Source organism: Corythoichthys intestinalis, chromosome 18 (assembly GCF_030265065.1).
Source record: "Corythoichthys intestinalis isolate RoL2023-P3 chromosome 18, ASM3026506v1, whole genome shotgun sequence".
Taxonomy (NCBI): domain Eukaryota; kingdom Metazoa; phylum Chordata; class Actinopteri; order Syngnathiformes; family Syngnathidae; genus Corythoichthys; species Corythoichthys intestinalis.
The window spans coordinates 6,635,344-6,651,130 of NC_080412.1; the positions used below are offsets into that span (position 1 = coordinate 6,635,344).

A 15,787-nucleotide genomic window follows, 5' to 3' on the forward strand; every position below is an offset into this window, starting at 1 on the left:
TATTATTATACAGTAGGTTCCCCTGTTTAGTTCATTCCTTATTGGGTCGTTGTCCATGTAATGGTGTCCTGCTATGTTCTGTGTTCCATCATACGCCCCCGCACTTAGAAAGTTCATTTCTTCTGATATTTTGGTTGCTACGATTTGGTAAATAAAGGCTTATTTAAGTGTTGCCCCAGTTCCCTTGCTTCCTTTGCTCACTTGATTGTGGCTCCAACCTGCCTTGTTTCTTGTTCACCTGGTAGCCCACACCGTGACACACCGAATTTATTGCTTGTTTGCATTACATCATTCATAAAAGAAATCATACCTCCTTGTATTTCTCTCCTGTATACAACACTCTTGGAAGACTTCTTTTTTACACGAACTTTTTGGTTTGTTGGTGAGCATGTATCTGCTGGGGATGGACGGCTGTGCCCTGAATGAGACAAGGATAGAATTTAAAAAAAAAAAAAAAAATCATATTTGTAAAATGTATTTTACCCTTAAACCCAAAGGACTGGCAGATTTTTTTTGTTACTTGCACTTGATTACAAGTAGGGAATTTGCAGTTCTAAACTATGTTGGTCTTATTAATGTGTTTTCTCTGTTGCTTTATGTTAAGTCACTTTACCTAATGAAGTTGCATTGATGATTCCCTCATTCTGCCCCTGATCATGGACAGAGCGTTGACACTGAAGGTGATCGAACTCCAATGAGCCAAGATGCTGTTGGCTAGAGGCGGGGCTGCACTGGGTGGGTGTTGTACTTGTTGCCTGTGCAACCGAAACTGGTAACCTTCTGCTGCAAAAAGAACATTGACAAAACTGAGTAAATAAACAATCTAAAAAAAAAAAAACACTGTATTTCATCATGATAGAGAAACAAACTGGTTTTACGTTACATGGTTTAATTTGTATGATACATTAAATTCCAAACATCCATCTAAGGTAAAACATGTTTTGAAATTAGTGAATTATTTCACCCCAATGTACTACAAAGTAAGGCTGCAACATGTAATTGATTAAAATCGATTAATAAATGAGTTGTCAATGAATTCGATAATTCATTTGAATTGAGGACAATACACTACCGTTCAAAAGTTTGGGGTCTAAGCGACCTCAAACTTTTGAACCGTAGTGTACATAATGAAAAATCCAATATTATACACTACACTTAAAAACTTTGGGGTCGCTTAGACCGCTTGGACCCCAAACTTTTGAACGGTAGTGTATGTACAGTGGGGCAAATAAGTATTTAGTCAACCACTAATTGTGAAATTTCTCCCATTTGAAAATATTAGAGAGGCCTGTAAGTGTCAACATGGGTAAACCTCAACCATGAGAGACACAATGTGAAAAAAAAACAGAAAATCACATTGTTTGATTTTTAAAGAATTTATTTGCAAATCATGGTGGAAAATAAGTATTTGGTCTATACCAAAAGTTCATCTCAATACTTTGTTATGTACCCTTTGTTGGCAATAACTGAGGCCAAACTTTTTCTTTAACTCTTCATAAGCTTTTCACACACTGTTGCTGGTATTTTGGCCCATTCCTCCATGCAGATCTCCTCTAGAGCAGTGATGTTTTGGGGCTGTCGTTGGGCAACACTGACTTTCAACTCCCTCCTCACCCCGTGGCGTCAAAATGATAACAAGAACGGGGAGCAAAAATCCCAGAACCACACGGGGGGACCTATTCAATGACCTGGGACCACAGTAACAAAGGCTACTATCAGTAACACAATGCGCCGCCAGGGATTCAAATCCTGTACTGCCAGACGTGTCCTCCTGCTGAAGAAAGTACACGTCCAGGCTCATCTGTGGTTCACTAGAGAGCATTTGGATGATCCAGAAAAGGACTGGGAGAATGTGATATGGTCAGATGAAACCAAAATAGAACTATTTGGTAAAACACAGGTTCTCGTGTTTGGAGGAAAAAGAATATTGAATTGCACCATACCCACTGTGAAGCATGGGGGTGAAAACATCATACTTATTTTCCACCATGATTTGCAAATAAATTATTTAAAAATCAAACTGTGATTTTCTGGTTTGTTTTTCCACATTCTGTCTCTCATGGTTGAGGTTTAACCATGTTGACAATTACAGGCCTCTCTTAATATTTTAAAGTGGGAGAACTTGCACAATTAGTGGTTGACTAAATACTTATTTGCCCCACTGTATTTGAAGACCCTGTGTTTTTGATCCCCCACTTGGAAATGATGGGCGGGTGTGAAATTTTCATGGTAGGTGCCTGTCCACTGTGAGAGAATCTCCAAAAAATATCCAGAAATAACAGTGTCTGATTTTTTAAAAACAATTTATTTGTATTATACTGCTGCAAATATGTATTTGAACACCTGAGAAAATAAATGTCAATATTTGGTACAGTAGCCTTTGTTTACAATTGACATAGACATAGAAGTGACATGTTTCCTGTAAATTTTCACCACTTTTGTACACATTGCAGCAAGGATTTTGCACCACTGCTCCAGACAGATCTTCTCTAGATCTATCAGGTTTCTGGGCTGTCACTGAGAAACATGGAGTTTGAGCTTCCTCTAAAGATTTTCTATTTGGTTTAGATCTTGAGACTGGCTAGGTCCCTCCAGAACTTTGATATGCTTTTTACAAAGCCACTCCTTGGTTATTCTGGCTGTCACCCAGTCACTACCCATTTTCAATGCTCTAACTGAGGGAAGGAGGTTATTCCCCAAAATCTTATAATACATGGCCCATCCTCCCCTTAATACAGTGCAGTCGTCCAGTCCCATGTGCAGAAAACACCCCCAAAGCATGAAGCCACCACCCCCATGCTTCAAAGTAGGGATGGTGTTCTTGAGCTGGTACTCATCAATCTTCTTCCCCCAAACACTATGAGTGCAATTAAGACTTAAAAGTTCCATTTTGATCTCATATGACCACATGACTTTCTCCCATGACCCCTCTGGATCATTTAAATGGTCACTGGCAAACTTAAAACAGGGCTGGACTTCTGCTGGTTTAAGCAGGGGAACCTTTCGTGCCATGGATGATTTTAAACCATGACGTCTTAGTGTATTACAAGCAGTAACCTTGGAAATGGTGGTTCTAGCTCCTTTCAGGTCATCAACCAGCCCATCCTGTGTAGATCTTGGCTGATTCGTCACTATTCTTAGGATCACTGAGACCCTACCAGGTAGATCTTGCATAGAGCCTCAGTCAGAGTGAGATTGAATGTCATGTTTACGATCTCCCATTTTTTAATAATTGTTCCAACAGTGGATCTTATTATAGCCAAGCTGCTTGGCAATTGCCTCGTAACTCTTTCCAGCCTTGTAGAGGTCTACAGTCTCTGGTGTCTATGGACAGCTCTTTGGGGTGTATGGTGTGGACAAGTGTTAATATGCAGCTAACCGCCTCGAACAGGTCAAAAAGTCAGACTAAGAAATTCAATCCCACTCCACTTATTTAGCAGAATAATTGGAGTGGAGGTGGACTTTTAAAAGGCGACTAACAGGTCTTTGAGGCTCACAATTCTAGCTAAAAGACAGGCGTTCAAACAATTATTTGCATCAGAATAATACAAATAAATTGTTACAAAATCATAAATTGTGATTTCGGGATTTTTTTTTTTTTTTTTTTAAGATCGTCTCTCACAGTGGACAAGCACCTACAATGAATATTTCCAACCCGCCCATCATTTCTAAGTGCAATATCACAGGGCGTTCAAATACCTATTTTCCTTACTGCATTTAACTGAAATTGCTGATCGATACAATCAATGATTTATAAAGGGAAATGTTGAACATGATCACGGGTGCCCACACTTTTTCATGCCACTGTAAAGCATGAACAAATACAGTTTTCATGTAAAATGTAAAATGGGGCTGGCATGGCTCAGTGGTTGGAGTAGTTGTCCCCCAACCCAGAGGTTGTGGGTTCCATTCTCCGCCCTGATGAACTTGCCCAATTATCCTTGAGCAAGATACTGAACCCCACATTGCTACTGGTGCTGCGTCACCAGTAGGTGGATGGCGATGTAGTGTAAAGCGCTTTGAGGGCCTTGAAAGGTGGCAAAGCGCTATACAAGTATAACACCATTTACCATAAAATCTGGTGGGCACAGCTAATAGCTGGGTGTGTCTTATAGTGCAAAATGATAGTACATGCTTGCCACACTTGCTCCGAATTCACTTTTCAATGAATTGAGCAATTCCAGGATGTTTTTTTTGTTTGTTTGTTTTCCTTTTGAATAAAAACATATCTTTTGAATTAATCTTTGAAAGCGAAACTTAGTTTTATATTTTATGCACGTCAGAGACATAAAACATCAGCAAGGGACACATTACATTGCTGTACAGATACAATTTGCTCAGAAAAGTAATACAGATGTCACAGCTGTGGGATTCAGTATGCTTCCCCTGCACAAAAAGGGGCAGTTTTTAAATCAATCATCATAATGTATCCAAATACATTCACCACTCACATACCCCGAAAGCTGATTGCCCTCTCGTTGGCGGTGTAGATTATGGGCTGCTTGTACTTCTTCATTGGGAGATGGGGTAAGTGTAGCGGTGGACTGATGACTATAGGATGTTGCAGGAGAGGAGGCATGGTTGCTGTCTTCACAGCCCTCCATCAGGTATGTTCTTTCTGGGAGGGGAGGACACCATTCTTCATCTAAGCTATAGGCAGAAGGAAACAGATTCATTAAGATGGCGAAATATGTCCATCAAAACCGGTTGTTTCCAATCTGCATTTAGACAGACTATTTCCTGTATTATAAATAAAGGGAGAAAAGTTAGATAGACCTTTTAATAGTCTTACCACCACCCTAGAACGAAAGAGCATAAAGAGATACAATAACCATACCAAAGGTAAAGGTTCAAAGTACCACTGTGAAGGGATAGTAATTTGAAATATAGCTTTAAACACAGGTGGCTAGCGTAGCCAAAACACTGCTTAGAATAATAATAACCAAGCACAGACCAGCATAGTTGTTAACCACCAGCATAACCATGCTTATTGTGTTGTGGTTTTGTGAAGTTCTTTCTGATGTCACCACCTCCCAGCAAGACAACACAGCACACTGGGCTTGCTAAACCAGCAGCAAAAACGTGAACATATTTCGATCATTGCTTATTTCACTGAAATGTAGAGTTGTGTGCCATCTTCATATGTGTGATTGATGTTAAACTGTTCCATAAGTTGAGCTAAGGGAAGCATATAAAAGTTAAATAGAGGCAATCCGAGAATGGACCCTTGAGGAACTCCACACGTGAATTTGGTTCATTCAGACTCAAGGTACCTGATTAGGACAATGAAACCCCCTTCTTGTACTGTAAATGAGGTTTGAACCATTTAAGCACAGTGTCAGTGAGTCATGTTCCAGTCAGCTGAGTAGTATGTTGTGATAAACCATGTCGAACGTGGCACTGAGATCCAGGGACACCAGAACAGATAATTAAAAATAAAGAAAGCATCTATTTAGAGTAATAATTGAGTAATCAAGGGTAGACACTAAGGGAAATTTTGAAGTTTACTGGCCCTACGATCAAAACCACTGGCCCAGGTCAACAGGTCAGTTGTGATCCTAATAATTACGAAAAAGAACAATTTGCTTGAATAACATGAATAACATTTTTTTCCAGGTAGATTGAATGAAAAGTGAGTTTCTGCACTAAAAGAATGTTTATAATTTTTATTATTTTTGGGTTACGTTGGTATTCAACAAACTGGCGTGTGGCGTCAGCATTTACTCGTTTTCAACTTTACGGGGTGTACCAACCTGGAACACGAATAACCCAACCAGAAAGATGAATGAATCCAAATGGACTCTACTGACCACTTACAAATAGTATCTTTGCTCGAATTTACTGTTTGACTGTTTGTATTACTCTAACATACTTAATATTATCAATGAGGGAATAGTATGTTTTCTCGTATTTACTGTTTGACTACTTGTATTACTCAACACACTAAATAGTCCATCCATCCATCCATTATCTTCCGCTTGTTCCGGGGTCGGGTCACGGGGGCAGCAGCTTTAACAGGGAAGCCCAGACTTCCCTCTGCCCAGCCACTTCAACCAGCTCCTCCGGCGGGATCCCAAGGCGTTCCCAGGCCAGCCAAGAGACATAGTCTCTCCAGCGTGTCCTGGGTCGTCCCCTCGGCCTCCCGCCGGAGGGACATGCCCGGAACACCTCTCCAGGGAGGCGTCCGGGAGGCATCCGAACCAGATGCCCGAGCCACCTCAGCTGGCTCCTCTCTATGCGGAGGAGTAGCGGCTCGACGCCGAGTCCCTCCCGGATGACCGAGCTTCTCACCCTATCTCTAAGGGAGAGCCCGGACACCCTGCAGAGGTAACTCATTTCGGCCGCTTGTATCCGGGATCTTGTTTTTTCGGTCACGACCCAAAGCTCGTGACCATAGGTGAGGGTAGGAACGTAGATCGACTGGTAAATCGAGAGCTTTGCCTTTCGGCTCAGCTCCTTCTTCACCACTACGGACCAGTGCAGAGTCCGCATTACTGCAGACGCTGCACCGATTCGCCTGTCGATCTCCCGCTCCCTCCTACCGTCACTCGTGAACAAGACCCCAAGATACTTGAACTCCTCCACTTGGGGCAGGATCTCATCCCCGACCCGGAGAGGGCACTCCACCCTTTTCCGACTGAGGACCACGGTCTCGGATTTGGAGGTGCTGATCTTCATCCCAACCGCTACACACTCAGCTGCGAACCGCTCCAGTGAGAGTTGGAGGTTACGGCTTGATGAAGCCAACAGCACTAAATCATCTGCAAAAAGCAGAGATTCAATGCAGAGGTCACCAAACCGGACCCCCTCAACGCTTCGGCTGCGCCTAGAAATTCTGTCCATAAAAATTATGAACAAAATCGGTGACAAAGGGCAGCCTTGGCGGAGTCCAACCCTCACTGGGAACGAAGTCGACTTACTGCTGGCAATGCGGACCAAACTCTGACACCGGTCGTACAGGGACCGAACAGCCCTTACCAAGGGGCTCGGTACCCCGTACTCCCGGAGCACCCCCCAAAGGACTCCCCGAGGCACACGGTCGAACGCCTTCTCCAGATCCACAAAACACATGTAGACTTATCGGGCGAACTTCCATGCACCCTCGAGGACCCTGCCGAGGGTGTAGAGCTGGTCCACTGCTCCACGGCCGGGACGAAAACCACACTGCTCCTCCTGAATCTGAGATTCGACTTCTCGGCGGACTCTCCTCTCCAGCACCCAGAATAGACTTTACCAGGGAGGCTGAGGAGTGTGATCCCTCTATAATTGGAACACACCCTCCGGTCCCCCTTCTTAAAAAGGGGGACCACCACCCCGGTCTGCCAATCTAGAGGCACTGTCCCAGATGTCCACGCAATGTTGTAGAGACGTGTCAGCCACGACACCCCTACAACATCCAGAGCCTATAGGAACTCCGGGCGGATCTCATCTACCCCCGGAGCCTTGCCACCGAGGAACTTTCCAACCGCCTCAGTGACTTCAACCCCAGAGATCGAAGAGCCCACCTCGGAGTCCCCAGACTCTGCTTCCTCAAAGGAAGGCGTGTCGGTGGAATTGAGGAGGGCCTCGAAGTATTCTCCCCACCGGCTCACGATGTCCTGAGTCGAGGTCAGCAGCACACCATCTTCACTATACACAGTGTTAAAGGTGCACTGCTTTCCTCTCCTCAGGCGCCGGATGGTGGACCAGAATTTCCTCGAAGCCGTCCGGAAGTCGTTTTCCATGGCCTCGCCGAACTCCTCCAATGTCCGGGTTTTTGCCTCGGCGACCGCCGAAGCCGCAGTCCGCTTGGCCAGCCGGTATCTGTCAGCTGCCTCCGGAGTCCCACAGGCCAAAAAGGCCCGATAGGCCTCCTTCTTCAGCTTGACGGAATCCCTTATCACTGGTGTCCACCAGCGGGTTCGGGGATTGCCGCCACGACAGGCACCAACCACCTTACGGCCACAGCTCTGATCGGCCGCCTCAACAATGGAGGTGCGGAACATGGCCTACTCGGACTCAATGTCCCCCACCTTCCCCGGGACAAGGGAGAAGTTCTGCCGGAGGTTGGTGTTGAAACTCTTTCTGACAGGGGATTCTGCCAGACGTTCCCAGCAGACCCTCACAATACGTTTGGGCCTGCCAGGTCTGGCCAGCATCTTCCCCCGCCATCGGAGCCAACACACCACCAGGTGTTGATCAGTTGACAGCTCCGCCCCTCTCTTCACCCGAGTGTCCAAAACATGCGGCCGCAAGTCCGATGACACGATTACGAAGTCGATCATCGAACTGCGGCCTAGGGTGTCCTGGTGCCAAGTGCACATATGGACACCCCTATGTTTGAACATGGTGTTCGTTATAGACAAACTGTGACGAGCACAGAAGTCCAATAACAGAACACCACTCGGGTTCTGATCGGGGGGGGCGTTCCTCCCAATCACGCCCCTCCAGGTCTCACTGTCGTTGCCCACGTGAGCATTGAAGTCCCCCAGGAGAACGAGGGAGTCCCCAGAGGGGGCGCTCTCTAGCACACCCTCCAAGGACTCCAAAAAGGGTTGGTATTCTAAACTGCTGTTGGGTGCCTAAGCGCAAACAACAGTTAGAACCCGTCCCCCCACCCGAAGGCGGAGGGAGGCTACCCACCCTCTCGTCTACTGGGGTAAACCCCAACGTACAGGCGCCAAGCCGGGGGGCAATAAGCATGCCCACACCTGCCCGGCACCTCTCACCATGGGCAACTCCAGAGTGGAAGAGAGTCCAACCCCTCTCGAGAGGATTGGTACCAGAACCCAAGCTGTGTGTGGAGGAGAGTCCGACTATATCTAGTCGGAACTTCTCTGCCTCACACAGCAGCTCAGGCGCCTTCCCTGCCAGAGAGGTGACATTCCATGTCCCAAGAGTTAGCTTCTGCAGCTGGGGGTCGGACCGCCAAGGCCCCCGCCTTTGGCTGCCGCCCAACTCCCTACGCAGCCGACCCCTTTGGCCCCTCCCACAGGTGGTGAGCCCATGGGAAGGGGAACCTACGTTGCCTTTTCGGGCTGGGCCCGGCAGGGCCCCATGGGGACAGGCCCGGCCACCAGACGCTTGCCTTCGAGCCCCACCTCCAGGCCTGGCTCCAGAGGGGGGCCCTGGTAACCCGCGTCCAGGCAAGGGAAACTGGGGTTAATTTATGTTGCTCATCATAAGGGGTCTTTTTGAGCCATACTTTGTCTGGCCCCTCACCTAGGACCTGTTTGCCATGGGTGACCCTACCAAGGGCTTAAAGCCCCAGACAACATAGCTCCTAGGATCATTGAGACACGCAAACCCCTCCACCACGATAAGGTGATGACTCACTGATATAAATAGTATTTATAGCATAATTTAAGAAAAACAAGCAGAATATATTTTATATTATGAACAGTTGGACTTGAAATTATTAATATTTGCAGTGCCAATACAACGGACAGATAAGGGCAGAACAGATACAGGACGCCTTCTGACCACGGAAGCCCAACGCACGCGTCATGCAACTGACTGTGCAAGATTGACGCTGACCAGCAGGTGATAGGCAAGACATCTACAAGCCCACATCTGCACCACCAAATCCCGCAATCAGCTCTTCTGGACAGTCCAGAACAAATGGCAGGACATCTTGTCTTTCCACAAGGAACATCTGATAACGAGGAACCCGCGACTCAGAAGTTGACACTCAGCGCTCAGATGACGCTGAGGTGGCAAAATCCTCAGCTGTCGTTGCCCTGACAACAGCAACGCTCGAAACCCTCTCGCCCAATCCATAGAGAGAATAATCCTAAACAATGCCCAAACACACCCTTCTTCCATACCACAGCTTGCCTCACCAGAGCCTTTAGAAGACTGAATGTTTCACTAATCCTTGTCATTTTCCCCGGGAATCTTTTGTTGACTTGTGATATGATCAGTGTTGTTAATCTTACTTTAAAAAAGTAATTAATTAGAGTTACAAATTACTTCTTCCAAAAAGTAATTGCGTTAGTAACTCAGTTACCTGAATGTAAGATTAATTAGTTACTTGGGAAAGTAACTGGTGATCATTTTGATGGTTTTTCTCAAAAAAAAAAAAAAAAAAAAAACAAAAAAAAAAAACAGGTCACACAATGTTAAGTTTAAAGGGTTCTTTGGGACAATTGGCCCTAGCCCAATTCTTTACCTTAACTAGACACAGGGGTATTGAGGATATTGTGATAACTAGATAGTAACCTTTGCTATGTGTGGGAGTCATTTAATGTTGTGAATCAACCGTTAAAGTTGTTAAAATTACTCCCGTTATTGCATCAGTTCCCTACTTTTGACATGTGTAAGTTTTAAAAGTATTTCATCATTTAAAGATATATGTAAGTCAAGATTTTGCTGATTTTGGAGCATTTTAGATAAAATATTACTTAGGTTCGCTAGGAAGGTTCTCTACAACACAACCTTCCTGAGAAGTCTACTGCTTTAAGATGGCGGCTGTTTACTAACGCATCTAGTTCTTTTTTATACATGTTGCTAATGCAGCCGTGTCTGTCATTTGCATCTAGTTCTGTATAAATGTGATATCTACCGAAGCATCATGTAGGCGTAATTTCTAGGCTATCGGCTACAGTCAGGTATTATTGGAGCCACCTAGCATAGTAGCATTGTGTTTGCAACGGCGTTACCCTCCCTTGCCTCCTCCCCACTCCTGCTCTGTTCTCTCGTCTCCGTGAATCCGTCTTTCTCAGACTTTTCTCGCGTCAGTCAACCAACGTAGTAACGCACGCCTTTCCCACTTCAGTAACGGTAACGGCGTTGCCAAGATGAGAAAAGTAATTAAATAGATTACTCACTACTGAAGAACATAACACCGTTAGTAACGCCGTTATATTTTAACGCCGTTATTAACAACACTGGATATGATGACCATGGATCCAATTTGCCTCCTCACCTGGGTCTGGCTCTGTGCTTTATGATTGCTGCCGACTTGGAATTAATTGTGAACTTGTGTTTCGAAGCCTTTTTCTAGCTTTTAAAATTGAGTCAGCACAAAGGGTTGAAACTAAGGTGAACACGCAGAGTTTAGCCATTTGGCTGGGTTGTTGGGTTCTGCCGGCCCGGGTAGTTGGAATTGCAGTAGCGCGGTTCCGACGGTTTGGCTGGTGTGATTCTGACAATCTGGTTAAAAGGTCTGATTTCCCTCAGAAGAAATTAGATTTCGCCAAAGAAATGAGAATCGACTGTTGACCCTGAACTCCCGTAATGCCTAGTGGGTCTTTAGCACTGATGGCATTGGTGTACGTACATTCACTTGACTTGGGTAAAAGCAGCAAGGGTTCTGTCACCACTCAGTGACAAAGTGAATGACAGAGTGAATGGATCTGCTCTGTGTGAATGATTGGCGACTAATCACAAATGCAGTCCACATTGTGTCCTAGCTCAGCTGGAATCTGTAAAGGTAATTATTTTTTTTTTTAACCCTTTAAGGTCTGGGCCTATTTTGTCTGATTTTGCATGCCTTTGAAGTTGCCTTTATATTTCAAAGAAAGAATTGTTTACGATGGCCTGGTTTGGTCCCTTTTTTTGTGACACCTTGAACTTCATGTCCAATTTGTTGTTTCCTTCACTGACTTATTATAAATCATCATTTTGGGCCCAAAAAGACCAAAAATTCCAAAATCGTTTTGTGAAAATTTTTAATATTTATGTCCAATTGACAACCAAACATGCGTAACGAACCGTTTTGAAACTTTATAATAATTATTCAACATGTTAGGATGAACATTCAACCAAAAAAAATTAGAATAAATAGTCTTATTCAACAATTCAATTCAACATAAACAACAGGTATAGCCATAGGCGTTTTTTGCTTTTAAACATGCTTTAGTCAAAACAGGTTATATACAGCAGACCAAACAGTGAAGAACAGTGAAAAATATATACCATCTAACACAAAAAGTGTTTAGAGGCCATCTCTTTATGAGTTTAGGTATTGCGGCCCATCACCTGATGAAAACTATGTACACACAATCAAGCTTCTTGAACACACATTTATATACACAAATTGAGAAGACTGATTGTGGGGGGGGGGAAAATATAGCATTGGAAAAAAAAGTATTTTCAAAAATATTTACAATAAACAAGTTAAATTGTTTTCAGGCATGCCACTCCGAAAAGCTGTTTCGTCCTGGAATTCCTTGCCTTCCAATAATCTTGCACAGTTGGAAGTGAAACCAAAGACATGTACAAGAGGAGTCCAATAAATTTTTCAAGCTCCTCCACTGTAGTGTCTGTCCACACAAACTTTTTCCACACAAACTTTTTCCCAATCTCTTTTCGGACTCTGCCATACTGGTTTGTGTGTTTGCACATATTCATCATTGTCGATGAGGTGAAGAACAGGTCAAAAAGTTCTTTTGGGGTGTATGCATGGTCACGATTCACCTGAGGTCCTGGTGGTCTCCGGGGTGTGAACCGGCTGCACTGTGGGGCAGTGTCTGTGTCTTGCTCTGTGCTCCATGGCACAGGTGCAGGCTGAGCCAGTGGTGATCGGCTTCTGCCGCGCTGACTTGTCCAGCCTCTCCTCCGCTGACATCTCATCGCTCTTCCGTGATGACCCCTTCTCCCTCGTCCTCTTTCCATTCGGGCAGTGAATGTAGATTTTTCATTGTCACTATAAATGTACATGAAAAAAAAGTCAGTATTTATGAAAATAATAAAGTATAAAATAAAAATATATACAGCAATAAATAATAATGGAAATCTATATGTATGACAATAGAAAGAATACCATAGCAATACCATAGCTGATGAATATGTGCTACATCCCTAATCTTCATATAGAAAGAAGAACACAAATGATAAATTCCTGCCTGGTATACACACAGTGCACATACGACATTGATCTGATATGCACATTTTATTATTATATACACAAACACACACTTATACTGCATCAAAATTAACTTTGTCTTGCAATATCAAAAGAAACTTTCAAAAGAAACGTTTTCAGCATTAAAAAAAAAAAAGTGAGTTGTCTTACCTCTGCTCGTCGATGGCGTCACCCACGTGTTCAAATCCGTCACTATCTTCACTCGAGGACTCTTCCAAAGAAGACGATGATGACGAATTTAGACCATCCTCTTCCTCAAGTTGATCAAAAAGCACAATTGCTTGCGCTAAATTCAGTTCTCCGTTCATTCTCAAAGTCACACAAAGTCGCTGCTTGATCCAAACGGCCGTCGCTCGACCGACACTCCTCCCTCTCGTTCGGTGGAACCTCGCACGGCAGTTTTATTTATAAAAAAAAAAAAAAAAAAAAACGCATTTTGTGCTTCCACTGTCACTTCGAAAGGGTTCGTTTGATTTGTGTTTTTTTTTCATGGAGCTTCCGTTTTGAAAAAGGACAAGAAATGATCGAAATATAGACATAAACAAATGATCCATGCAGCGTTTTAATGTTTTTTTGAGAGGACAATAAAATGATCAAACTTAAATGACAATATCTCACGTTTTAGTTGGTCGATTGACTTCAAATAATAACGAGAGTAAACCGCAACTTCCGCACTTTAAAACGAGACCAACCAACGGCATGTGGGTGACGTAATTAAAACGTGAGGGCGCTTCAAAGACGACGTGCGCTGAGGACGCGCCGGCGCGTCCTTCGACTCTCAAGGGTTAACAAAAGCTGCTGAAGTAAATGTAATATAATAAATGTAGCACGCTACAGCCCACCTCTGTCTGTAAATGTATTAAGTCCGACTCACCCTATAACCATATCCTCATTGTCTGGGAGGTCATCATCCTGTTCACACTGTTCCAGATCTCCAACCGGGGGTGGTGGGGGCAATGTCTCCACCCATGATAGAGATGGTGTCTTAACAGCCTTTCCCATGGTCTTTTGTTTTGGCTTTCCTAAACGACAGGAAATGAGAAGAATGCTATTGAAGTGCATCACAAAAATCACAAAAGTACTTTGACACTTTTTAAATATTTGGGCGACTTGTCATTGAGGAGCAAGAGTTAAAAAACATAATATAGCATGGTCGAAGAATCGAAAAAGCTGGAATCACTTTTAGCCCTAATGAAAGAGGGGAGCATATTCTTGTATTTCCAGTACCTTTTAAACGTTATCTCATTATCTTTGTATGTTTTTCTTTTTGCAATGAGGCAGAAAAAAAATATATGGTGCCTTCTTACAAGTATGCAAACGTCTTCCAAAAACAAAATTTAGTTTGAAACGTGCCGATTCTGAAACCCCCTGAGAGTGTGCGTTTCCGGCAGTAGTGAGTGTTTTGTTGCAAACTCTGAGTACGTGAAATAGTAGAAGTGCTGGCGTAATGATAGCATGCTGTTCGGTGGATGCAGACACGCAAGTCACGGCCGATGAAACCTTGATAAATGAGCTTTCTTGAAGTTGGGGACACTCGAAAAATAGCTCTCACACCTCTTATTGCTAAGATAAATGATATCTCAATGTACGTTTGTATGGAACTGTACAACAACAACAATTGTTCTGTTCTTTTTTATTTTTAACCTGTCCTTTTCAACTGCTTGAGTGTCCTATTGGTTTAAACAGTTTTAATGTATCACATGGGAGTATGATATACTTCCATAGTGAGTATTAATTGTGGTTTGTGTATATAGGAGATAGGAAAAAAGAAAAGAAGAGAGACACAGAAGAAACAAACAAACAATAATATGTAGAAAATTACTTAACTATGACAAGCTAATGTTGAAAATGATTCAGAAAAATGCATATCATTGTGCACAGTATTGAAAAGTTAAACCGGTTAATGAAGAATTTGTATAAACTATTAATACACCAGTAATATAAGAATACAAAAAAATGCTGATTGCATGAAAACTAAAGGATACAGAAGAAAAGTATTATTACACGGTAAAAAAAAATGGGTTCAGTGATAACAAGTGTTGGACATGTTTGGCAAGACCTAGTATCCATTGAAATAATTAATGAGCAACATCCATTCATGAATAATTCAGGCATAAATCAGTAGAGCTCAGTGTAGGCTCACATGGCAGGCAGACTCTAATGACTTACTGCAGTATTTGTTAAAAGGTTTTAATGAATAATCAATCAACAGATCGTTAATAAGGGTAAGCTAAAACTGGTAGAATCTTAAAGTGGTAGAAATGGATATTATTCTTTTATTGATTCATGGAATGAATGGCTATTACAGTTAATACTTTATATGCATTGTAAAGGGGTGGGTAGTACATCATTACATTTACTCAGTTACATTTTCTTGAGAAACGTTTTGAGAAAAATGCACTTTTAAGAGTATTTTGACCATTTTACCACCACTTTTTACTTTTACTTGAGTAGATTTGTAAAAATCACCTTATACTCAAAATTCCTTACATTTTTACTTTCACCAATGAGACGTCACAACAATAATGACATGACTCAAATACACCAATCAGGCATAACAACACAGTCGCATAAGCACAGACGAGCTTGCAGTCGGAAGTCCTATGATCATGCTGGCCTGTTCAGTCACGTGGCGTCTCTAAAGCACCTTAAAAAAGGAAACGATTTCTCACTCAGCTGTCAGTGTTACAGTATATTGTCGAACCTCAAATTCGATCACAATCAGTACCAGATGCTGGTTGGCCACCAGTTTTTTCCGAGAGTTATATGACATTTCCATTAATTGAAGTATTATTTCCTTTCAGATTGCCATATTTGAGTAATTATATTGCTCATTATGCAATTCCTTCATTGTGCTACTATTTTTTCCCCCGAAATAAAGGTTTGAAAGCAGAGGTGGGTCGTAATGCGTTACATTTACTTGAGTACATTTTTAAGAAA

The 15,787-nt window shown here is 43.1% G+C and overlaps 1 protein-coding gene across 2 annotated transcripts in view; it reads right to left on the reverse strand.

The window, feature by feature from the left end:
- The window catches only part of robo3 (roundabout, axon guidance receptor, homolog 3 (Drosophila)), a 205,744-nt gene that overhangs the window by 18,922 nt on the left and 171,035 nt on the right, over positions 1–15,787 (reverse strand). Inside the window, exons 21-24 of one of the 2 annotated variants that reach the window (XM_057820223.1) lie at positions 13,722–13,869; positions 4,456–4,650; positions 614–780; positions 311–418 (exon numbers count right to left, since the gene is read on the reverse strand). In XM_057820223.1, coding sequence (XP_057676206.1) covers positions 311–418; positions 614–780; positions 4,456–4,650; positions 13,722–13,869 — 618 coding nt within the window. Of the gene's footprint in view, positions 1–310; positions 419–613; positions 784–4,455; positions 4,651–13,721; positions 13,870–15,787 lie in introns of both variants that reach the window. The other variant, XM_057820222.1, reaches the window with a different exon arrangement.